Source organism: Schistocerca americana, chromosome 8 (assembly GCF_021461395.2).
Source record: "Schistocerca americana isolate TAMUIC-IGC-003095 chromosome 8, iqSchAmer2.1, whole genome shotgun sequence".
NCBI lineage: Eukaryota > Metazoa > Arthropoda > Insecta > Orthoptera > Acrididae > Schistocerca > Schistocerca americana.
In genome coordinates this window covers 191,080,394-191,106,957 of record NC_060126.1, presented here as the reverse complement: position 1 = coordinate 191,106,957, position 26,564 = coordinate 191,080,394, and the positions used below count along the sequence as shown (strand labels likewise).

General features: G+C 42.0%; 1 protein-coding gene across 2 annotated transcripts in view; it reads right to left on the bottom strand.

Moving 5' to 3' along the window:
• The window catches only part of LOC124545139 (fatty acyl-CoA reductase 1-like), a 149,655-nt gene that overhangs the window by 102,626 nt on the left and 20,465 nt on the right, over nt 1-26,564 (bottom strand). The window contains exon 2 of one of the 2 annotated variants that reach the window (XM_047123968.1): nt 14,960-15,276. In XM_047123968.1, the coding sequence (XP_046979924.1) occupies nt 14,960-15,253 (294 nt within the window). In that variant the 5' untranslated portion in view covers nt 15,254-15,276. Of the gene's footprint in view, nt 1-14,959; nt 15,289-26,564 lie in introns of both variants that reach the window. The other variant, XM_047123969.1, reaches the window with a different exon arrangement.

Below are 26,564 nucleotides of genomic sequence, written 5' to 3'. Positions count from 1 at the left end.
TTATTCAGCTTCTATTCTATTAAATGGTACAAGAATAACCAAACTAATAACGTCAAAAGATTTTGTCGCTTCTCGAAATCTTTGTATCTGCATACACCAGTGACTAATAACGGCTCTTTGCGCACATGGGACCCAGTCTCTCACATATCAACATTTTGCTTCCTGGTCCTTCACAAAAATATTTCAGCTATATACCTGTCTGTCGTTCTATGTCCCTATGACCCGTCAACAGGTGATCAAATGCTTGTTGCAGTATTTCATTCCTGAACAATACAGGAACAACCACGTGCACACCACACACTTTGTACTTCTGCACAGCAAGCCATTTTGTGTCATGAACTGGGTTTGCAACCTAAAACCCTGTCAGTCTACGTCAGCTGCTGTGCCTTTTGCCTTGTGCCTGCAGAATTCCAAAACCTCCAGCTTAGTGCACCAATGTTAGTGTTTGTCTTCCGTGCTTTATGCTTCAGTTCATAATTAATCTCGCTTAGCTTCATTGCACACTATGTTATTCTACTGCAAGGATCTTTCAGTCCCAATAACCACCTAAATGAAGCACGGTCAGTAACTACCTTAAATGTTTGTCTGTCTAAAAAACGCTTCTCCTGCTTTGTAATTTTGCAGTCACGCGCCCAATGTCCAAACTCACAACATTCAAAGCACTGTGGCTGGTGACATTGCTTCTTCACATGACCCTCTCCACATATGTAGCATTTGAAGTCAAAGGAGAAGACACCACGGTTATTCCGTTTCGGAGTCGCAATATCTCTCTCCCCCAGCTCTGTAGCAGTTCTAATAGCTTAGGACAAATTACTACGATTTTCCGTCCTCACCTCTTGTGACATACCTGCTGAAATACCCCTCAAAAATACGCGTAAGGCCCCTCTCTCTTCTTCCTGCAAGAGAATTATATCCGCCTCTGCATTGTGCGTCAGTTCGTAAGTCTGCGAGTTCCCCTTACGATTTCTGTCAGAGAATAGCTCTACTAATTGTTCTTTTATGTTAATCTCAAGAGCTTCTCCCTGAAAAATATGGCACTGCTTGGTTACGACAGGGTTGGGTAAGCCCTTCGGCCAGCTGATCACATGTGTGCTTTTTACTAAGTCACAAACGTTTTAGCGTCACCTAATACCCGTAACTTAGCATCGAACAAAGTCCCTAAGAGAGCTGCTTTCCTCACATTATCCAGAGAGGCTGATACATCTTCGGATGTCAACAGATGAAACTATCTGCCATCAGATCAGTGGATGGGACAGGTACAATTACTATGGTCTTGGCAGTTCCCAGTTGTGACACATAATATTTCCAGTTCCCTATGCATCCATTCCCTAGCGTGACTTCGTTCTATTTTATTCTGAAGCAACATGGCTACCTGACTTCTCAAAACTTCAACGGCTTTACTTACAGTTGCTGCAAGCGTTCCTGGCCGTTGTGTAACCTCCATTTTAAATTATAATCCGGAACAACTGGAAAACTAGTATATCGACGCAATATCAATAAGAAAGTAAAACTATATTAATCTTTTCTACGTATCATGGACCGGTGGGACTCACTACACTGCCATGGTTTGTGGCCAAATCTTCTATAAATTTTATACCTTACTGGCACTGTTTAGTAGACGGTAATTCGGTCCTGAAAACTATAATATTGGCACCTAGCCGGCTGCAAGTACTCTTCTCTGCAGTTACCCCAGAAGTTCAATATGTCCACAGGTTCTTGTGGCCTCAAAAATGTCACTTTGAAATTACTATGCAGGTCCTTCTGACCCAACGTGGCCCCAAAATAAAAGAGGAAAGAAAACAAGCCTATAAAGAAACTATCGTTAAATTCAAAATTATGGCCAAAATATAAATGAAAGAGGCAATATCAACCTAAAAGTTTGACACTCAAAAATTAACTTAGGAAAATAATTTCAGGACACTTTTGGAAAAGAGAACAGCTAAAACATGGGAACAAATTCAAAAACACATAGTACAGACAGCAGAAGAAACCATTCTCATTGGCAAAAAATGGAAACATGCCTGGTGGAATGATGACTGTGACGAACCAATCCTAACAATACTACGAGCTTGGAACATATGGAATGCAAATAGAAATGATAAAAATAGAAACTTCCTCAAAAAACACGAAAGTAAGCATCAAAAGGCCTTAAAAGATCAAAGTACAATACATGAAACACCAACTAGCATCAACAGACTCCAACTTCAAACAGAACAATGCTAGGGACTTTTACAGAACTTTCAAAATTAACTTAAAGAAATACACTCCACCTAGCCTATTTTTCACGGACCCAAAAACGCAGAAAACTGCATACAATAGCGTAGGGAACCGTGGAATGCTTCCTGAATACTACGAAGAACTACATAACTGTGATCCACAGAAATAAAAACCTAATTTCGATATTGTAAACCGAACACCACGGGACTCAAAGCCGCCAACCACAGAAGAAACAAAAGGAATCGTAAAATACCTTAAATATAATAAATCACATGGAGAGCATAATATACATACTGATCTATGGAAGTAGTTTTGTGACAATATGATACAATGTCTATCAGAAATACTCAAAGAAATCTGGACAATACACAGCTTACCACCAGAATGGACATCTGCACTAATACATCCGCTACATCAAAAAGAAGAAAACAGACCCTAGCAATTATAGTGGAATCTCCCTCTTACCGGTTACCTATAAGATCTTGTCTTAGGCGCTTTGAAAAAGAGCAGAAGAAATACTTGACAAACAGCTAGGAGAGTATCAGGCTGAATTTAGGAAGGGAAGGTCATGTGCAGAACAAATATTAAACTTGAAGAACATATTAGAAATGAGGAAAATCAGGAACTTGAAATATGTAATTACTGTCGTGGATTTTAAAGAAGCCTATGATCCAATTGACAGAAATACACTGCTTGATATCTTAAAAGAATTTGGACTCGATACTAAAACAACTGAAATAATTAAAGCAACTTTGACAAATATAAAATCTAAAGTAAAATTTAGGGGAGAGCTCTCAAAATAGTTTGAAATAAAGTCAGATGTTCGACAGGGAGATGGTTTGTCACCTCTGCTTTTCAATTTTGTGTTAGAGAAAGTTCGAGAATGGAGGGAGGCCATCAATACTAAAGGGATTCAACTAGGAAGAAGTCCAAACAAGATCACTGTCGACTGTTTAGTCTTCGCAGATGACATGGCATTGATTAAAGATTCGGTAGATAATGCCCAAGAACAAATAAGAGAACTGCATATACAAGCAACCAAAGTAGGACTACAAACAACCTTTGAAAAAACAAAGTCCATGACAAACATTTGTGATGCTCCTCAAAATATTGATGTTGACAACAATACAATACATAAAACAGATTCCTTTAAATACCTAGGAGAGTGGATTACATACAATGCAAAAGAAAAGACAGCTATAGAAACTAAAGTGCACAAAATGGAAAGAGCGTTTCATATTACCAAAAACGTTTATAACAAAAAATCCTTGTTCTGGAACACGAAATTAAGACACTACCAAACAGTGGCCAGACCTGAAGCTCTGTATGCAGCAGAAGCACTTAAACTAACAAGATATGGAGATCTTGAGAAACCAGAGAAGGTCGAAACAAAAATTTTACGGAAAATACTGGGAGCTATAAGAAACGATAATGCTGAATACAGGTTAAGACCAAACAGAGAGCTATATTTGAAAACTGAAAAACTAACTCGTGTGATGGAGAAGAGAAGACTACAGTTTTTTGGACATATATTCAGAATGGATAACAACAGACTAACCAAGTGAATATTCACATTACTCAAGAGCTGCAAATCCAAGCCCGCATGGCTCACAGAGACTTAAAAAGACATGGAAAACGCTGGAATTACAATAGACACAATAGAAAACAGAACACATTTCAGAAAGGCAGTTCAAAAGGCAGAATTTTAGGAGAGAAAGAAAACAACTAGACGAAAACAAACTCAAGAAGAATGAGAAAAACACTCTAAAAGGATGAAGGAAATTTGGAAACTACGGAAATGTAATACAATGAAAAGTAGCCAATGTTGATTCATCGTACAATCCAAATGGGTTATTCGAAAGAAGAACAAAGATTGGTTAGTCATCGTGCTGCATAATGACACATGTTGATGGCTCCTGACGTGCTGGTGTGGCTCCTTGATAGCGACAGCCGTCAGCACTCCTAGCGCCCAATTCGTAGAACGTCAGAAATCACAGCTTATTGTCAGATGCCGCCTGCTACATGAGTGCAGATGTGATGGTGGAGTCCTGTGGAGTGCTGGGAGCTAATGAGACGTCATTGAGTTAACATTCATTTACTTCCGAGAGTCTTACAATCACTCTGTCTGCCTCAAAGTGCTGTCTGATGGTGGCGTCGCCGAGCCTGCATTGCACAGAGACATAGAGTACCACGTCAGCGCCTGGCAAGGAATGTGCTGGTGCAGGATTCTTGCATTTTCTTAGGTTAGCGCTACGACCCTATCATAGGAGGATAGTGTGGTTGGCGAGTCGCTGCAGCCCAGCACGGCTGTAGACACAGTGTTCTCACTGAGTGAAGCTGTGCTCCGGCTCGGTACCAGATGCATGCGTGTCCCTATTGCTGTTTCCAACTGTGACACAAGGAGCAGCTCAAGAGGCGGTCTGAGCATGTAGCTGGTAGGGCAATACGTGTACTGTCCAGGAGTGGAGGCACATACACCCTGCTCCAAGGTCGAACAGTTCACAGATGGACAGATCGGTTCTTCATTCATCGAAGACCGGCCTGGCCCTAAGCTTCGGGTAGTCGTAGGCGTGACTGGCAGGAATGCAGCAGTTGCGGGCTTGTAGCAGTTAACCGCACGCTGGTGGCAGTTGGTGTCACTTCGTTGTACTCAACAGATCATCCTCCAATAGGTAAAGCTGTCCTTCCATCGGTATCATTGATTCCGATGGAGTGGCTAGAGTAAGTGGAAAGAGCGCGAGGTTTTTAGAGCAGCCAGTAACTGGCGACAGAACGTGCTCCCATTTTCTGATCCTACCAACGCTCTTGACTAACCTAATGTTTAATGTATGGGCTTCAGAGCGTTCCTTTATACAAAATTTGCAGTCCAAAAGGTGTTCTTGTGTTATTCCTAGGTGAAGCTATTACACATAGCCCCATTACAGCACTGAGTCCGTCAAGCACTGTCTTCTATCTGCTGTGTCAGGTGTTCATGACGGCCTCTGTTGCACACTCTGATGCAATGAACTCACGACCTGTATGTACTTCACTTCTTCTGTTGACATAGGTTACACCATCATTGCGTACTCAATGGACGTGCTCTACTTGGCATCATCCCAGTTAGTTCCAACGAAATTTTATTTCTGTAGTTACTTACTATTCTGCTGTGCAACAGTACCAGGCGACTGCTAAGAGTTTGTGTTGTATTTATAACTCATATGGTTTTATGAAAACAGGGGCCACATTCAAGCATCTAAGTTGTTCATGCAAAGTCAGGAGCAAACACATTACCATCTGTGGCAAGAATTGTACCCTTCTTCAGACCTATATGTTCTATTGGACGCAACTATCAAAACAAACTGGAGGGACCAGAAAGCTTACCAGCCAAGAGAAGCAGACAAAGTGAGGTCACAGTCGTCTCACAATAGTAATACATGTGAGACAGTTCCTGTACAAATATTACACTTGTCCGATTTATTTGTATTCAGTTCACAGCCGACAAGTCTGGGATTATGACCTCCCTGTACGTGAATGGAACAGCGAGTTCTTGCAGACGGAAATTCACAGTGATGTAGTCACAGCCGATGGGATGCTGTGGATAACATTCACACTCTGGGTGCATAACTACTGGATACGGGAGATGTCAGCAGTAATCATCATAGTGAGGTGTTCTTCTGCCACCACCTGCATTCCATTGTTGTAGCCATACTCCGATGCTGTTGGGGGCCATAGTGTGAACCACTCCATCGCACACTCCACTTACGGCCAGTGGGTGCTAGCTAGGATGCAGTCTACAAACTCAATGATACTGCCCTGGTAACCCACTGCTCTCCACTGATAACATCAGGCATAGCGCTAGCAATACAGGCTGAGTTGTGGCCAATGTGCTTATGGCGCTTCGCACTGAGTGTGCACCTCCACTGCTGCAGTTGGCAAGATGGTGTGGCTAGCATGACTGTCGTCTCGTTCTGACGAGGATAACTCCCTGTTGTCCACACCACTTCTAGCTGCTATGAGTGAAGACACAGTGTATTTTGGAACAGTAAACGCATATTTGTTAATGAAGTTTCATTAGCATATATGACGACTTTTCATTTGCTAACTATGTATTTAGTGCCCTCCGTAGTTAGAATTATTTATTTAGCTGGCAGTATTGGCGCTCGCTGTATTGCAGTAGTTCGAGTAACGAAGATTTTTGTGAGGTGAGTGATTCATGAAAGGTATAGGTTGTTGTTAGTCAGCGCCATTCTTTTACAGGGGTTATTGAAAGTCAGATTACGTTGCACTAAACATATTGTATGTCAGTTTATTGATGATCATAATAAGTAAAGAGAGAAATGTCTGAGTACGTTCAGTTTTACTCAGCTGTCTCTGTATCAAATAACGTAGGAGTTTACCAGCACAGTAATTTATAATTTTTCTAACAAGGGAACCTCCCCATCGCACCCCCCTCAGATTTAGTTATAAGTTGGCACAGTGGATAGGCCTTGATAACTGAACACAGATCAATCGAGAAAACAGGAAGAAGTTGTGTGAAACTGTGAAAAAATAAGCAAAATATACAAACTGAGTAGTCCATGGGCGACATAGGCAACATCATGGACACTGTGAGCTCAGGAGCGTCGTGGTCCTGTGGTAGCGTGAGCAGCTGCAGAACGAGAGGTCCTTGGTTCAAGTCTTCCCTCGACTCAAAATTTTACATTCTTTATTTTTGCATAGTTATTATCTGTCCGTTCGTTCATTGATGTCTCTGTTCACTGTAATAAGTTTAGTGTCTGTGTTTTGCGACCGCATCGCAAAACCGTGCGATTAGTAGACGAAAGGACGTGCCTCTCCAATGGGAACCGAAAACATTTGATCGCAAGGTCATAGGGCAACCGATTCCTTCACAGGAAAACACATCTGATATATTCTATACGACATTGGTGACGGCATGTGCGTCACATGACAGGAATATGTTGTCGACCCACCTAACTTGTACACTTGGTGAATGGGTAAAAAGATTCTTCTACCTTGGCCGATTTAGGTTTTCTTGTGGATGTGATAATCATTCCCAAAAAAGTGATGAAAACATAAGAGTTTGTCACATAAACTGAAAATAAAAAATTAAACTTTTCACTCGATGGAAGATTTGAACCAAGGGCCTTTCGTTCCAGAGCTACTCACGTTACCACGAGACCACGGCGCTCCTGCGGTCCCAGTGTCCTTGATGTTGCGTACCTTCCCATGAACTACTCAGTTTGTATATTTTGTTTATTTTTTCACAGTTCCACACAACTTCTTCCTGTTTTCTCAATTGATCTGTGTTCAGTTTTTCAAGGCCTATCCACTGTGCCAACTTATAACTAAATCTGAGGGGGGTGCGATGGGGAGGTTCCCTTGTAAGGGGATGTTTCAACCTATCGTATCATCCAGTCACCAGATGGCTACATCTGGCATCAGCAGTGCCTGCATCTGGCGTCAGACATGCTGCTGTCTGGGATCATTGAATCTGACATCAGTGGTCCAACAACCTATGGCTCCAGTAACAGCTGCAGTACGATGTCGTGAGTGTCTCTTTCATTTTTATTGTGGCCTATTTTTCGTTTGTTTACGGCCATGGTGAAAGCGTTGTGACTGTCACATGAAATTGAAAGTTTGGTTTGTTAAGCCATAGGAGCTCATAGTATCTCTCAGTTTGATGGTAATTGTAGAGAGGTTCAATTGTGTTCGGTAGGTTGCCTGTATTGTAATTGGACTGGACAAGAGTTGCCATGTTTACGTGCAGTGTCATCTATTGTGTGGCCATGAGGCACAGCAGTGTTTTGAATCTCGTTGAGCTGTGATTTGGAGCAAGGAGTAATGTATTTCGCACCAGAATTGTATGTATTGTCGTGTAATTTTGCTATTGTGTGTTTGGTTGGAGGTTGCACAAATACCAGAAACACGAGCAGTGACTGCACAGAAAGCGACTGAAAGCACTGCGGAAGCAACTGACTGAGTTGCAGAAATGTAACGACGCACTGGATAACGACGCACTAGACAGCAAGTGGGCAAACAGTCAACCGCAGATTTGCATAGGCAAGTTGAGCCAGTAGAGCCTAAAGCTCTATATCCCGTACGCAATGCATCAGTTGATTCCGTTAGTGATTTAAAGGCTGCCGCACAAGAAGGGAATTGGTTGGATAAAACTTGTTTAGTTATGGGCAGGCTACGTTTGGTTGTCGAAGCCATCTTATGAGCCTTGTGTCATGAAGGACTCAGGAAAACACAGACGTTTGAACAGTTTGAGAAGGGAATTTACAGTATCGAAAAAAAAGAGAAAGGTATTTCAAGGACCAGCTTACGAGACTGTCACAGAAACGTAACGAATCAATGGAGGCATTTTAGAATAAAATACTTATGAATTAATGCAGAATGTTGAGGTGAGTTAAACCTTTTTGCAAGCAGCTGAAAACAGGGCGTTGGATGTGTCTGGAAAAAAATTGCTAGTGGTTATGTCGAATATCAACGTTCTGTTATTAAGGTAGTTACACTACTTGAGGAAAAAGATACTGTGACACGTAGGATGGGATAGGTGGGATATTTCTTTCGTCGTAGTTGAAAATCAGGACGCTCATTCCACATGAAGAAGCTGTGCAGCGAGTCCAGTGTTGCTGATGTGCAGTAGCGGACCACTAGGCGCTTGAGTGTGCCAGTAATAATCAGAACGGATAAGGTCAGATCAACAGTTAGTTAGATGCGAACGGGAATTCCTCAACCTCTGGATGACGTTCCAAGTAAAACAGAATACTGCAAAAGCCACTGCAGTGACGGACTGTTGCCTGGTCAGCATATTTAATCGAATGAACCATAGTTTTTTTGCAGATACGGTGGCTCATGCATCGGTAGCCAATTTGGACCATTTAGCTAGGAGGAGGCTGAGGACCGCATGATGAAGTGGGTCAGAATAATGTGCCATCATAAGGAATCGACAACGCTCAATTTCAGTACTGGAGCGAAGAATTTTCAGGTCTGTGGAGAAGTTGTCAGTTGTCAGTGACAGATACTGTGTGATCCTGGGACTTGAATTTATAAATAAACATCGTGCAAAAATTGACCATTTGCACTACACTATCGAACTCAGAGAAACCTTGTTTTAGCTGTGAATGAGCATAGCTAGTGTCACATTGCTGCAGGTTTAACCAGTGATGAAGGTGATACCGAATAAACTGCATATACATAAACTAAATATCTGTTCACGTGAGTGAAATGTTGCGTATTGTTGAGCCTCTAGAGTGCAATGATGAATTCATCACATTACTGTGCACATAGGAATGTAGTATGCATGAATCAAGTAGATGAGGCTAACATGGTTCCCAGGAGTATAGATAATATAGGCACGGATGAGGAGAGCCTGCCAAAGGGGTTAGTGATTTCCAATTTGTATATCATGGGTGAGGATGATCTCAAAAGGTCGGAAGATGACCTAGGCATGATCAAGTTGTCAGCCGATCTGCACTGCACAAGAAATTGAAACATTTAGTGAGAAAATATGCCCGCTATGGGAGCATTGTTGTTAAGATTTGCAGATCTATTTAGTAAGGAAGAAATACCAAAAGATAGTAATGCCCCAGTGTACAGAAAACCATACAGAATTCTTAGGCATTTGCCACCATTAATGGGAAAGTTTATTGACCAGCAGTTGGCTGATAGTATCCTTGTGACGGTCCATGCCATGGGGTGTAAGCGTGATACTGTCACAAAAAGTCATGAGATGGCACGAGAAAATATGGGTTTTGTTGTGATTACCACTACCTGAATGCAATGTCTATTACATATGCACATACAATACCAAATATAACGGGGACTCTAGGAAATTTGGGTTAGTGTAACTATTTCTCGATGATGGATCTAAGAAGTGGCTATCATCAGCTGGGAGTGGTTCAGAAGGACCATCCAAAGATCGCTTTTACAGTACCCTAGGGCCATTATTAATACTTTCGAATTACATTTGGTCTTAAGAAAGCGATGGCTACCTTCCAGAGGCTACTAGATGGAGGGAGAGCATGTGTAGAAACTGGAGGAAGTTTTCAAGAGATTATACCTACTATGATTAATGCTATCGATAAATGTGACTTAGCAGCAACGCAAGTGGACTGCTTAGGTCAGCAGGAGGGTGTCAAAACAGATCCACATTCGAGCTAAACAATCCACGATAGTGTGCCACAACAGACGACAAAACAGTTTCAGACGTTTCTTGGACTCTGTAGCTGTTGTAAGAAATTTGTGAGAGGGCTTGCTGAAATTCCTGGACTATTGAAGAGGCTGCTGAAAAAAGGAGTGACATTTCAGTGATAAACTGACTGTGAAACTGCATTTCAGAATTTAAAACCAGGATTAACAGCGACTCCAGTATTGTTATTTCCAGAATTTAGTAGGGAATTTATTTTATTGCGCGATGTAAGGAATCTAGAGGTTGGATGTTTTCTTTGTGAATATTTGTATAGTAAGGAACACATCAAGATAACTGAATAGATCAGAAAAGAGCTATTCTACGACAGGGAAAGACATGTTGGCTGTCATTTACGGTGTGACATGCTTATGTTGTTACTTGTATGATGAAAAGTTTAATATTGTATCGGACCACAGTACTGAAGTGGTTACAGGGACTAAAGGAACCACTGAGTAGGTTGACATGGTGTGTTTTGAAGCCTTTTTGATTTTGATTATGAGTTGATACATAAATCTTGATACATAAATCTGGAAAAAAGCATAAGAACACAAATAGTTTAAATAGAAAGGTTGACGCTTTGCAAATGTTGGACGGGAACAATGCCACGTGGCAAAAGGTTTCAGCACCTAACAGTGACAGTCGACTATTTAGGTCACAGATGCAGTTTATGAGACGTGAGGACTTGTACAGAATGATGAAAGGCAGACCATGCATGAAGTGTGTGTAACTTAGAGGGATGAAGTGCTGAAGCAAGTGCTCAAAATGTTAAAATGTGTGTGAATTCCTAATGGACCGAACTGCTGAGGTCATCGGTCCCTAGGCTGACACACTACTTAAACTAACTTATGCTTAGAACGACACACACACACACACACCTACACACCCATACCCGAGGGAGGACTCGAACCTCCGGCGGGAGGGGTGAAGCAAGTGTATGACAATGTCTTAGTGGGTCGCTGTAGGTGGGAAACAACTGACTGGCAGGTGGTTGGAAACTTTTGGTGGAGGATAAGAGAACAGTACATGGAGCAATATGTCAGGAATTACCTGAAGCGTCGAAACCACTTGCAATGCCGAAGATAGGTATTCTGGGCCCATTTAATTGTACACCCACAGGTAAGCGTTACATATTGACTATAGTTTTCATTTTCACACAATGAAGCAGCTTTGCAGATAGTTGCACATTCACAAGCTTCAAACTAGTCCCTGCGACCCTCAATCTAATGGAAGAACAGAGTGCATGGATCGCTTGATTTCAAGGATACTGAGTCCTTTTGTGAGAACCAATCATGACGACTGGGATGTCTATCTTCTAGTTGTCATGTCTCTGTAAAGTTCTAAAATTCAAGTGGGACTGGTCTCTTACCATATAAGGTGGTGTATGGCAGAAAAATGCCTGCTCCCTTTCATGAGAGAAGCCTGTGGATCGACGAAGCAGGCTTTCAGTGAAGCAATTTTCATAAATGTTACGTGATGTTTGACATAGAGTGACAAGAGCGAATATAAAAGCCCCCAAACGTTAAAACGACCCCAGGACAATGTGTGGGTTGGCCGCCACAGTACCAAGCAGGCCAGTGTGTTTTGGTAACGAATCCCTACACATGTGAGGATTAGAAAATTATTGACCTGATACCAAGGACCACATCAGATCACAGAAATGACACCATCTGTCTACGTTAAGCTGCAATTACGGATAAAAACTGCTGTGGTTCCTGTGGGACAAATGAAGCTATTTGAATGACCTGTACCTACTTCGCCGCAATTGCCTATATCGTCATCAGTCGAGGATAATAAATTGGAAAAGCAGAAAAAGCAAGAGAGGTCACACAAATTACCTTACGCACTTACACAACATCATCAAGTAGCATGCTAATCTATTTTCGTTTTTTTTTTTTTTTTTGTGTGTGTGTGTGTGTGTGTGTAACTGAAGGCGTAGATTGCAAGTGCTGACCCGAGATGAAGGGATTGGCACAGGAGAGGAATTCGTGGCGGGCAGCATCAAACCAGTCAGAAGATTGATTCAGAAAAAATAGGGGTATTTTTTCGATAATTTTATGGGTTTGGAGGCCGGAGTAATGTTAGTTGTTTTCAGTACGTGATTAACCGTATTACTGCACTTTTTTTTAAAAGGGGGAGGACACAAATACCTTTCTTCCAGGTGATGTATCACCAGTAGTGTTCAGTTGTTGTCATACACCTCTTCAGGGCAGGATTATCGTATGCACTGAGGAACTGTGGTAGCGTCAGAGAGAAAGTGTTATGATCTGTGCAACTAGAGTTGTTCAGACTGAAGAAAAGGTAAGCGAAGTAGAGTGTAAAAGGGAAGTACCGTCGCCACAACCTTATTTCCAGAGAGTGAGCATGTGTTGGATCTATTCAGTTTCCCCAAAAATCATAAACTGCAACGAACAGGGAAATCCCAAGGGCATGCCTAGGATGGAATTGCTGAACAGCAGGGTACTAAAATAGTGCTATGACCTGTGTCATAGTGGTCATGAAATATTGTCTTCTGACTACAGTCACCGGTACAACTATTATTAATTTGACACAGTCAATTTTGTATTGACCAGAGAAGCCGCTGAATGTAATGTCAGCTCAGAATTTAGCCTTCCTAAATGATACATTGAACCCAAAGTTCGTTCATTAGATGAATTAGCAACATCGCAGGAGGGTCAAATGTCAGCAGAGCAGAGACTCAAGCATGTACGACAATAATAGACAGCTTCATGACGTCGTGACTATAAGTGTCACAATTTCCAGAACTATAGTGGTTCTAATACAGATTTGTGTAATCTCCATCTGTGTGTCACAGAGGTTCACCACATCAGCTGATACCTGTTAGCTGGACTACTAATAATGAATAAGGAATAATTATTGGAGCATAAGAGTAATATGTTACTTATTATGTGAGGAGGAAACGAGACAGTAAACTTGAATATGTGTCGGCTATATTATGGGGAAAGGTTACACTAGTGGATAAGTAATGACTTAGAAAACGAAAATAATAATAAGATAAGATGTTTAGTGAGTTAAACTCTGAGGAGTGAGGTTGTCAAGAACAGATTAAGAAGGAGAACTCTGGACACGGGCTGAGCTAGAGCAAAGAAAGATAACTGAACTGAACAATGTAAACTTTGCTTTTAATATTTGTTAAGACTGTTCTAGCAAAGCATCGAGTCTGATCCAAGACAGATTTGTTAAAGAAGGAGAGAATGACGCACCACAAAATAATAATCTTGGGAATGGAGTAGAATTTAAGAAGTCTTCCATTGCTAACAAAGAGATGAGTAAACCAGGTCTATACGCAACTGTCAGATGGAATGCCAATGGGGAGGCACTACTGCTTTTATAAGGTAATGTGGCTACAAGACGATGGTAACTGCTACATACCATAAAAGCTGAGTATCCAAATCGCTAGGACAGCAGAATGAAGAAGTAAGCCATACGTCAGACATAACAACGATTATTCAGAGTACTGACACTGCATAATACAGCTGCTGAAAGGCAATGTTCAGACATCTTCCAGCCACAGGTAAATTGGCCATAAAACCTTCCAGTGAAGAAAAGCAGGCCAAGTGAAGTCAACATCACGCTTGCAGTGGCAATGAACGTGGTCCTGTATATCTATCCAGTGGGTTGCTCTACTTCATCTCAGTTTGCAACCAAACAATCTCGGGCACGACCTGTGTTATTCTATCCTCTGTTCGTGGAGAGTGTCTTTGAATTCTGATGGAACAGCCAGTCCTGCTAGGAGGATTTTGACACTGCAAGCCGCAGTGCTGCCGTTCGAGTCAAGACTGGTGGACGCTGTGGGCGACATTCACCATCAGGCCTTCGTAGCTGGTGGGCCAGTCAAGGATTGTCACTGTGTAGAGGTGTGCCACAGCCACCAATCGATTTTCTTTGCCTGTAGATTTACCATAATACTGTGTGGCTTACAACTGTCATGGTCCACAGTGTGACCCAGTCGCATATCGCACACTGTGTACGGGGCCAGTTGACGCTTACCCGGGTGCAGACTATGATGTCGAGGAGAGGAATTAAGTAATCCACTGCCCTGCGCTGCTAACACCAGAGACAGGACAGACAGTGCTGACTGATCTGCCGGCAATGTGCCATGACGTCTCTGGATATTGAGTACCTGTCTGCACTGCTGCAATGTCCGAGATGGCGTGGTGGCACAGTCATTAGCCCTGGTGGTCGCTGCCACTGCTCACTGCCGTGAATTAAGACACAGTGTAATGTGGAACAACAAAAGCTTCATTGTTAATGATAAAAATTAGGGTCTTTGGGCACAGAGCAGGCCACCTCCCACCAAACCACCCATGCGTCAGGGGTGTCAGTCCTGCCTCTTGACGACTCAATAACGTCACCGGACGTACTGTCCCATCACTGTGTGGTTACAAACGTATCCAGTTTCAAGGCTTAGTTTTGACTAATTATGTACATCATTAGTGATTGTAGACACATGCACGAGTTGCATTGTATTTGGATACTGTCGAGTGCCAAATTATTCTGTTATTGTGAGTGTTGACACGAGCAGTTTCTGGTCCAGTATCGTAGGTTTACCGGTTTCTCCAGATGAGAACGTAGTCGCTCCCGCAGCGGCACGCCCTTCTTGTCCCTGACGAGCACGTAGACCGTGGAGACGCCGGGGCAGGAGCGCAGCAGCTTCTCGAGTATGAGAGTGCCAATGAATCCGGTGGCGCCTGTGAGGAGGATGGAGGCGCCGTCGTAGAAGTCAGCTACCTCACTACATCGCTGCAGTTCCCCTGGCGGCAGCCAGTCCACAGGGAACTCCTCCAGCTCCCTCGCCTCCTCCTCTGGCGTCATTACGCGGGGGTGGATTTCACAGCACGGCATTCTGGCTCTGCACTGCTCTGTACCTGGCAAAACCACTACTGGCCATTAAAATTGCAACACCAAGAAGAAATGCAGATGATAAACGGATATTCATTGGACAAATATATTATACCTTAACTGACATGTGATTACATTTTCACGCAATTTGGGTGCATAGATCCTGAGAAATCAGTACCCAGAACAACCACCTCTGGCCGTAATAACGACCTTGATACGCCTGGTCATTGAGCCAAACAGAGTTTGGATGGTGTGTACAGGTACAGCTGCCCATGCAGCTTCAACACATAAATTTTCTCAGCATGTTATAATCTTAGGTGGAGATTTCAATTTACCAGATATAGACTGGGACACTCAGATGTTTAGGACGGGTGGTAGGGACAGAGCATCGAGTGACATTATACTGGGTGCACTATCCGAAAATTACCTCGAGCAATTAAACAGAGAACCGACTCGTGGAGATAACATCTTGGACCTATTGATAACAAACAGACCCGAACTTTTCGACTCTGTATGTACAGAACCGGGAATCAGTGATCATAAGGCCGTTGCAGCATCCCTGAATATGGAAGTTAATAGGAATATAAAAAAAGGGAGGAAGGTTTATCTGTTTAGCAAGAGTAATAGAAGGCAGATTTCAGACTACCTAACAGATCAAAACGAAAATTTCTGTTCCGACACTGACAATATTGAGTGTTTATGGAAAAAGTTAAAGGCAATCGTAAAATGCGTTTTAGACAGGTACGTGCCGAGTAAAACTGTGAGGGACGGGAAAAACCCACCGTGGTACAACAACAAAGTTAGGAAACTACTGCGAAAGCAAAGAGAGCTCCACTCCAAGTTTAAACGCAGCCAAAACCTCTCAGACAAACAGAAGCTAAACGATGTCAAAGTTAGCGTAAGGAGGGCTATGCGTGAAGCGTTCAGTGAATTCGAAAGTAAAATTCTATGTACCGACTTGACAGAAAATCCTAGGAAGTTATGGTCTTACGTTAAATCAGTAAGTGGCTCGAAACAGCATATCCAGACACTACGGGATGATGATGGCATTGAAACAGAAGATGACACGCGTAAAGCTGAAATACTAAACACCTTTTTCCAAAGCTGTTTCACAGAGGAAGACCGCACTGCAGTTCCTTCTCTAAATCCTCGCACAAACGAAAAAATGGCTGACATCGAAATAAGTGTCCAAGGAATAGAAAAGCAACTGGAATGACTCAATAGAGGAAAGTCCACTGGACCTGACGGGATACCAATTCGATTCTACACAGAGTACGCGAAAGAACTTGCCCCACTTCTAACAGCCGTGTACCGCAAGTCTCTAGAGGAACGGAGGGTTCCAAATGATTGGAAAAGAGCACAGATAGTCCCAGTCTTCAAGAAGGGTCGTCGAGCAGATGCGCAAAACTATAGACCTATATCTCTGACGTCGATCTGTTGTAGAATTTTAGAACATGTTTTTTGCTCGAGTATCATGTCGTTTTTGGAAACCCAGAATCTACTATGTAGGAATCAACATGGATTCCGGAAACAGCGATCGTGTGAGACCCAACTCGCTTTATTTGTTCATGAGACCCAGAAAATATTAGATACAGGCTCCCAGGTAGATGCTATTTTTCTTGACTTCCGGAAGGCGTTCGATACAGTTCCGCACTGTCGCCTGATAAACAAAGTAAGAGCCTACGGAATATCAGACCAGCTGTGTGGCTGGATTGAAGAGTTTTTAGCAAACAGAACACAGCATGTTGTTATCAATGGAGAGACGTCTACAGACGTTAAAGTAACCTCTGGCGTGCCACAGGGGAGTGTTATGGGACCATTTCTTTTCACAATATATATAAATGACCTAGTAGATAGTGTCGGAAGTTCCATGCTGCTTTTCGCGGATGATGCTGTAGTATACAGAGAAGTTGCAGCATTAGAAAATTGTAGCGAAATGCAGGAAGATCTGCAGCGGATAGGCACTTGGTGCAGGGAGTGGCAACTGACCCTTAACATAGACAAATGTAATGTATTGCGAATACATAGAAAGAAGTATCCTTTATTGTATGATTATATGATAGCGGAACAAACACTGGTATCAGTTACTTCTGTAAAATATCTGGGAGTATGCGTGCGGAACGATTTGAAGTGGAATGATCATATAAAATTAATTGTTGGTAAGGCGGGTACCAGGTTGAGATTCATTGGGAGAGTGCTTAGAAAATGTAGTCCATCAACAAAGGAGATGGCTTACAAAACACTCGTTCGACCTATACTTGAGTATTGCTCATCAGTGTGGGATCCGTACCAGATCGGTCTGACGGAGGAGATAGAGAAGATCCAAAGAAGAGCGGCGCGTTTCGTTACAGGGTTATTTGGTAACCGTGATAGTGTTACGGAGATGTTTAATAAGCTCAAGTGGCAGACTCTGCAAGAGAGGCGCTCTGCATCGCGGTGTAGCTTGCTCGCCAGGTTTTGAGAGGGTGCGTTTCTGGATGAGGTATCGAATATATTGCTTCCCCCTACTTATACCTCCCGAGGAGATCACGAATGTAAAATTAGAGAGATTAGAGCGCGCACGGAGGCTTTCAGACAGTCGTTCTTTCCGCGAACCATACGCGACTGGAACAGGAAAGGGAGGTAATGACAGTGGCACGTAAAGTGCCCTCCGGCACACACCGTTGGGTGACTTGCGGAGTATAAATGTAGATGTAGATGTAGATGTAGATGTAGATACCACAGTTCATCAAGAGTAGTGATTGGCGTATTGTGACGAGCCAGTTGCTCGGCCACCATTGTCCAGGCGTTTTCAATTGGTGAGAGATCTGGAGAATGTGCTGGCCAGGGCAGCAGTCGAACATTTTCTGTATCCAGAATGGCCCGTAGAGGACCTTCAACATGCGGTCGTGCATTATCTGGCTGAAATGTAGGGTTTCGCAGGGATTGAATGAAGGGTAGAGCTACGGGTCGTAACTCATTTTAAATGTAACGTCCACTGTTCAAAGTGCCGTCAATGCGAACAAGAGGTGACCGAGGCGTGTAACCAGTGGCACCCCATACCATCACGCCATGTGATACGCCAGTATGGCGATGACGAATACACGCTTCTAATGTGCGTTCACCGCGATGTCGCCAAACACGGATGCGACCACCATGATGCTGTAAACAAAACCTGGATTCATCCGAAAAAATGACGTTTTGCCATTCGTGCACCCAGGTTCGTCGTTGAGTACACCAACTCAGGCGTTCCTGTCTGTGATGCAGCGTCAAGGGTAACCGCAGCCATGGTCTCCGAGCTGATAGTCCATGCTGCTGCAAATGTCGTCGAACTGTTCGTGCAGATGGTTGTTTTCTTGCAAACGTCCCCATCTGTTGACTCAGGTATCGAGACGTGGCTGCACGATCCGTTACAGCCATGCGGATAAGATGCCTGTCATCTTGACTGCTAGTGGTACGAGGCTGTTGGAATCCAGCACGGCGTTCCGTATTACCCTCCTGAACCCACTGATTCCATATTCTGCTAACAGTCATTGGATCTCGACCAAAGCGAACAGCAATGTCGCGGTACGAGAAACCGCAATCGCGACAGGCTACAATCCAACCTTTATCAAAGTCGGAAACGTGATGGTACGCATTTCTCCTCCTTACACGACGCATCACAACAACTTTTCACCAGGCAACACCGGTCAACTGCTGTTGGAAACTTTCCTCATGTCAGAACGTTGTATGTGTCGCCACCAGCGCCAACCTTGTGTGAATGCTCTGAAAAGCTAATCATTTGCATATCACAGCATCTTCTTCCTGTCGGTTAAATTTCACGTCTGTAGCACGTCATCTTCGTGGTGTAGCAATTTAATGGACAGTAGTGTAGTTATGTGTTGTACTGTGATTTCCTTAATTAAGAAATTACTGTTAAGAACTTTATTGAGCCAACTACTGGTTTTTGGCTTTGTATTTATCCGTTTCGAGTGCTTTTGACTACTGCTGTAGATATGACAGAAATATGGGCTCAACATTAATAAAGCCGATAAACTGCAGGGACGGATTCCTGACTGGAAACGGAGGAAAAAAGGTCCTATAAACATGCGTCTGGAAATGGACAGTGTACGTGTGACAACAACAAATCTTTGCAGAACACAGTAAGGAGCTGCATCGCATCCACGTCACAACAGTGGTTCGAAGTGGCCTCCAAGGGACGCAATGCGTGCGTTTGCACGTCACAACATGGATTTCCACAGTCTTTCGCCTGTTCCGACCTCTCTCCAAATAGCGTCACAGGCGTTGTGAATAAGCTGTTGAACGATCTGCACACCAGAAACTGGTTCAGCATACACAACGATTTTCACCTGCCGCGTGGGTAAAAAACCAGGGGCTTAAGTCTGGTGATCTAACAGGCCATGCCACAGGGCCTCAACTGACTATCCAACGTTCAAAAATGGTTCAAATGGCTCGAAGCATTATGGGACTTAACATAAGTCCCCTAGGCAACTAACCTAAGGATATCTCACACATCCATGCCCGTGGCAGGATTCGAACCTACGACCGTAGCAGCAGCTTGGATCTGGACTGAAGCGCTTAGAACCGCTCTGTCACAGTGGCCGGCCCTATGTAACGTCCGGGGAATATGTTGTTGAGATGTCAGCGAATTCTAATGCGGAATAGTGGTGGCGATCTGTCATTCAGAAACCACATAACCCGTCACATTGCCAAAGACACACTCTCAAGCTGCTCAGCCAGAATAGTCCGCAGGAAGTTCAGGGACGTTCCTCTATCGAGGCGTTGTAGGATAATAACCAGTCCAAGTATGTGATCATCAAGAATGCTTGTCCACACAATTGTACTGAACCGATGCTGATGAGATGCTTCAATCATTCTCCGAGGATTGAATCTTGCAGATGATTATGCAGACTGATGATGCCAGTTCTGGTAAAGATTGCTTCGTCGATAAAGAGAGCTGATGACAGGAATCTGATAATTGCAATGGTATGGTGTAAAATCCATTGACAAAATCGTTCCCATAGAGGAATATCCTCTGCTGATAATCCTTGCACTCGTTGCAAGTGATAGGGGTCGCAGCTGTTGTCATGCTGGACACACATAACGGTACTTTGGCTTAGGCCATGTTGGCGGGCTCCTCGTTTGCAGCTTGTACTAAAGTTCATCTAAGTATCCTGCAGAAACCGGTCCTCCAAACCCGCTGAATGCACAGTCTGCCTCCTCCCTGTACGTTCGTCTGTCTGATAGGACCCATAATCACACAAATACCCAAAATGGGCTTGAAACGTTATGTGATATGCTTGGTGTCTGTGAGGGCACTTGTTTTGGTATAGCCGTACTGCCTCTCGACCCTTTCCATCTGCTTGGCCGTACACACACACCATCTCGGCTTGTTCTCGACATGAATACCGGACCGTTACGCTGCTTATAGTACGCTCCATCAATCACATAGCCTGCAGCATAAAAGGAACATACGGCACTTGGTCAGGGGAATTTTCATTCGTCAGCACCATCTACCGTGGAAATGATGCATTTCTGGACACATTTTGATGGGAGCTTTTTTCCAGTCAGGAATCCGTCCTTGGAGTTTGTCGGTTTTATTAATGTTCGGCCTAAAAGTACTGGTACAGGACATAAGTTAGATTAAGCTGTACCGAAGCAACATTGCAATGATAAAAATACTAGTGAGGTTTATTTAAAAAGTTATGTGTCCAGTGATAACGTGAGAAACACGCACGTGTCAAGATTACAAAGACTAAATCATTACACTCGAAGTATTCTTTGGGTTCAAGAAGATTTGTGCCTTGACGTATTTGTAAATTTCAAATTGCATGTGTTGCATATAAAATAGTGAATGTAACTTCTTAGATTTAATAAACCCTTAAAACAGTTCACTCTTACATATTTCATTACACAACATTAACATAACGCAAGAATTATAGCGAAATATTTTACAGTTCAGGCTATGACATTGGAGAAATGAGAACGAATTTTAAAATGCGATGCGAGGAATATGCAGAATTCAAAAGGGAAAAAAAGGTTGGAAATTAATCCAACGCAGCTCACATGACAAGGGAGGGTCACACGGTGCACAATATCGGAAACAATCTCATAATCCTTCATAGAAGAAGAATGATATATATGAAGAATTAGAAATGTACACCTATCTCAAAAATTTCCAAGGAAAGACCCTAAATCGACAACATATACTTAATGGCATCAGTATTTTGGACATCTCACATCTCGTTGTTGATGATTTCCTTTAAAGTGACTCAGAAAATTAGTAGATGTAACTAGACATTTGCAAATATGTTTCGTAACGAGTTCATGTAGCGTCCAAGCTACGCTAACGACTTCTGTACTTACCTGTGGTTCAACTTTTCCACGCTAGAGGACGTAATTCTACACTTCGATGTCCCGTCAGATGTAGCTATTTGGCACTTTCATTAAATCTAAAAATCTGTTTTAGCTTCTTATTTGTAAAACAGACAATTTGAAATTTACAAATATCAGGACATATCTCTTCGTAAATCCAAACAATACTTTTAATGTAATAACTTATACACTTTATATAGCCGTGACACGCGATTGTTTCTCACCATATCATTGGATACGTAGTATTTTAAATCAACCTGACTTGCACTTTTATCATTTGCACGTTGATTCTCCACACCATACTGTGAGTTATATGCTAAACCTGTACTTCCGTTATACACATACCTTCTTTATCGACTTCTGTTATGTACAATGTTAATATGTCTTTCATACATATGACATTTGTCAGAACCATTTGAAAATTATCCACTATAGACGACGAAACCGGTAGCGGATTCAGTAAAGTTCTCAACGGCAACTAGAGCGGATTTTTCATTAATAAACCAAGAAATGGTTAAGGGCAGAAAGTGATTCACACCAACTTCCACTGTAGGGTACACAATGTGGTTGTTATGATAGCAGGAAAAAAGTACATTATTCTCTCTGCGAGCCAGAATTTTGCTGACCTCTCTGCAAGAAATACTTCTAGTAACTTTGTAATAAAATATATACATTGGAATCACAGTTTTCACGAAAATATCTCAACTGACTATATTTTCATACATAACAGAGGTAATACACCGTAAAGGATGAATTGTTTCCCTTAAACTAGCAAGTCCAAAAGAAGTTTGCATTTGAATATATAAAGCTGTTTGTAGCTAAACTGACTAGTTTTGTCTTCGTCTGTTAATGTCTGTGGCTCCTTGCTCACAGAGAATTCTTAAACAGATGTGTAATGGGTGTAATGGTCAGCCATAGGTTACGAAGGCGGCCGGATATCGCTACGCACAGTTCGCAAATATACCCCCACATTTTTCCCAAATTATTTGTTTAATATGCTTGATAATAGTCGCGATTGTCTAATAGATTTCTTAGTATGGCTTTTAAACTGTTACCCATGTGATTTTCATCTACATACATACTCTGAAAACCACTGAAGTGCCTAACAGAATCTACTTCCCATTGTAACAGTTATTAGGGCTTCTTCCCTTTACATTCACCACGGCCTATGGAGCGACGGAAGAATCAATTGTTAAATGCTTCTTTGCTGTAATTAATCTGATCTTGGCCTCACGATCGTTATGGGAATGATACGTAGTGACTTGTGGTGTAGTGCTACGATCACCACTTAAAGCTGATTTTTGAAACTTTGTAGGTTTTCTTTTTGACGCTATTCTTCTGTAGTAAAGCATATTAACGATTTTTAATTATACTTCATTCCTGCCACAGTACAGACAACCTTAGTATAACATTTTAGATATCACTTCACTTTATTTCCAAATCCATAATTCTGCCTCAAGAACTGAACGTGTTGCAACTGGCTCACTGTAAATGATGAATGATATAAGCAGTGGGATGTTACGATCCATATTATTGTGTATTAAGTCAAACATACCTCGCGTTCATTTCTGCTTGCAAACATGACAAAAAATAATTATTTTTACTATTTTTCTAGATTGCTTTATTACACTTACTTATTATTCTCATCCAATAATTTCCTTGTTTAATATATCTGCACAATCATGAGCCTACCGAAGACTCCTGTCATCCCACTATTTCTCCGCCTGCTTTTCACAAATGCTCAAATTTAAAATTGTTTTCAAATTTTTATAGTTCTTAAAACTTGCTTAAAACCTTATCACAGAACAATAAAGTCAGCCAAAGTAGATATTCCCTTCACGAATATAGACATGTGTGACTAGGCATAGAGAAGATTCTACTCCGTCAAATACCCCTTGACCTCTACCTGCTGTTACTTTAAGTACTGTTGACAACGCAATAGAAATTGCTTGAAACGTATTCCTTAAGGTATATTTTTACACTTAACTGTAATTAAGTAAATAGTTACTTAGCACAATTTATAGATGTTACATTGATTTATTATCTTCTCTTTCTATTGACAGTCTGCAGATTATTCTTGGCTGCAAGAATTCTGTAACGGTACTGCCAAAAGCTCTTGTGATTGTGTTGTATAAAATCTAAAAACTAAAATAGAATAATTATAATAACTACTCGCAAATTGTTTTCTCTACCGTCCCCTCAATCACTGGTCTCTTCTCTTATTTGTCTTCAACTCTGACAATCCAATGAATAGGATTACAGCGTCTCTGGACCATTACGTAATACAGCCTTCACCTCAAAATCATTTCCAACCCGACTTTGGAACGATTCACCTCGAAATCTCCAAGAAATTTCATTCCTTTGCAACTTCAACCCATGTGTCATTATTCACCTTCTATCACAATGTAAGTATCTCATTAACATACTTGTTTACAGCTCACTCCATTCACCCTCCACCGATACCCCTGCCAAGTACGTCCCATCCCACACCCTTCCCTTCAGAGTCATTTTGGAACAGTCCGCTCTTCACACTTATTTATTGCTATCACTATCAGTTCATTTACATTCTTTGTCAATAACATCTCCAGTTTCTGATGCTGTTAAACAAGGTTTCAAAAGTGCTAAAATAATTAATATAATTCTTATTCTTAAAGTCTGCTATTATTAATATTATTATTATTATTATTCAATATATTTATTTGTGTTGGTAAACAAAATTTTCCTCATAATAATATCTGATATGTAGACATAACTGTGTCACAATTATGCAATGAAACTGTGTTCCTTGGTGTACAATGTTAAGTAACAGTTTTTCATCTCTATCTTCGTCCGATGTAAGACAGGTTCTGAAGACTCTAAACTGCTTGGATGATGTAAAGCAATAAATAAATATCACCAGTAGGCCGCTTAGTTAACGTATTGTTTTAATCATCACAAATTACATAACAGATTATTATTTTTTTAATATGATGTCTATATCTGCACTCTGACGAATGTTATGCATAGGGAATGTCTGAGACAACACGGTGTAGATACTGAAATTTCGTGTGCATATCAAATATGCTGAACTGGAAGTGGTATGTTTCAGAGTAGGATCAACTGAGTCAAAAGATTCCTTGAATTGCAAAACACATTTCTGCATATCGTTTCCCCTGAGGCTGTGCAATAGGACAGCGGATTTGACACTCTAATAGAAATAGCATCACAGGAATATTTCAGCTCTGTGCGCGTCCTCGGCCACGAAGGTGCTTTCATTAAATTTAACAAACCTGAAGTAAATTAAATAAACATGGATAAACTGCACTATTTTGTATATTCCAAAACACTTGATATTATATAGGCTGCATATCGCAAACAGGCAAGAAAAGTGACACAAGTAAAAAACCGGCAATTCTCAGTTTTTGTACTTGAGAATACTTGTGAAGTGCCCCAACCTGCACGAAAACTGCAAATCTCGAAATTTGTTCACTTCAGGAAAGATGTGTCAGTTTTGTTGTACGCAACTTCATGATTCGCCACGGCGAGAACAGTGTTGTTTCAGCGTTGCTACTGACAGGTGTGGATGGGCCATTCAAAAAGAGCGATATATTCTGAGTTGTGAAACTTTTCATGCATAGGGTAAGGTGAATGTAATTCTTAATATAGTTGATTATGTCTGTGTCAGTACAGTGTATGTATCTTACAATATATATCTGAAGGAACATACGGTAAAAAAATGGAAATTTCTTTCTCGGTGAAAAGTATTCCTACATTATATAAGCCCATTTACGATTCTACGTTTTCGTAAATTGTGTTCCTTAAATTGTACCTAATTGTTGTCCCTTGTTAAATTGTATTAATTTCAATAAATTATAATGCTGAGTTTTGTATTTAGCTACTGAAATTTCAACTTAAGTGTTAATTTTAAGTGATGAAATCTCGAATGTCGTATTTGATATATATATATATATATATACTACTGGCCATTACAATTGCTACACCAAGAAGAAATGCAGATGATAAAGGGGTATTCATTCGACAAATATATTATATTAGAACTGACATGTGATTACATTTTCACGCAATTGGGGTGCATAGATCCTGAGAAATCAGTACCCAGAACAACCACCTCTGGCCGTAATAACGGTCTTGATACGCCTGGGCATTGAGTCAAACAGAACTTGGATGGCGTGTACAGTTTCAACACGATACCACAGTTCATCAAGAGTAGTGACTGGCTTATTGTGACGAGCCAGTTGCTCGGCCACCATTCACCAGACGTTTTCAATTGGTGAGAGATCTGGAGAATGTGCTGGCCAGGGTAGCAGTCGAACATTTTCTGTATCCAGAAAGGCCCGTACAGGACCTGGATTCATCATTCGTGCACCCAGGTTCAGCGTTAAGTACTCCATCGCAGGCGCTCCTGTCTGTGATGCAGCGCAAGGGTAACGGCAGCCGTGGTCTCCGAGCTGATAGACAATGCTGCTGCAAACGTCGTCGAACTATTCGTGCAGATGGTTGTTTTCTTGCAAACGTCCCCATCTGTTGACTCAGGGACCGAGACGTGGTTGCACGATCCGTTACAGCCATGCGGATAAGATGCCTGTCATCTCGACTGATAGTGATACGAGGCCGTTGGGAGCCAGCATGGCGTTCCGTATTACCCTCCTGAACCCACCGATTCCATATTCTGTTAACAGTCATTGGATCTCGACCAACGAGAGCAGCAATGTCGCGATACGATAAATCGCAATCGCGATAGGCTACAACCCGACCTTTATCAAAGTCGGAAACGTGATGGTACGCATTTCCCCTCCTTACACGAGGCATCACAACAACGTTTCACCAGGCAACGCCGGTCAACTGCTGTTTGTGTACGAGAAATCGGTGGGATACTTTTCTCATGTCAGCATGTTGTAGGTGTCGCCACCGGCGCCAACCTTGTGTGAATGCTCTGAAAAGCTAATCATTTGCATATCAC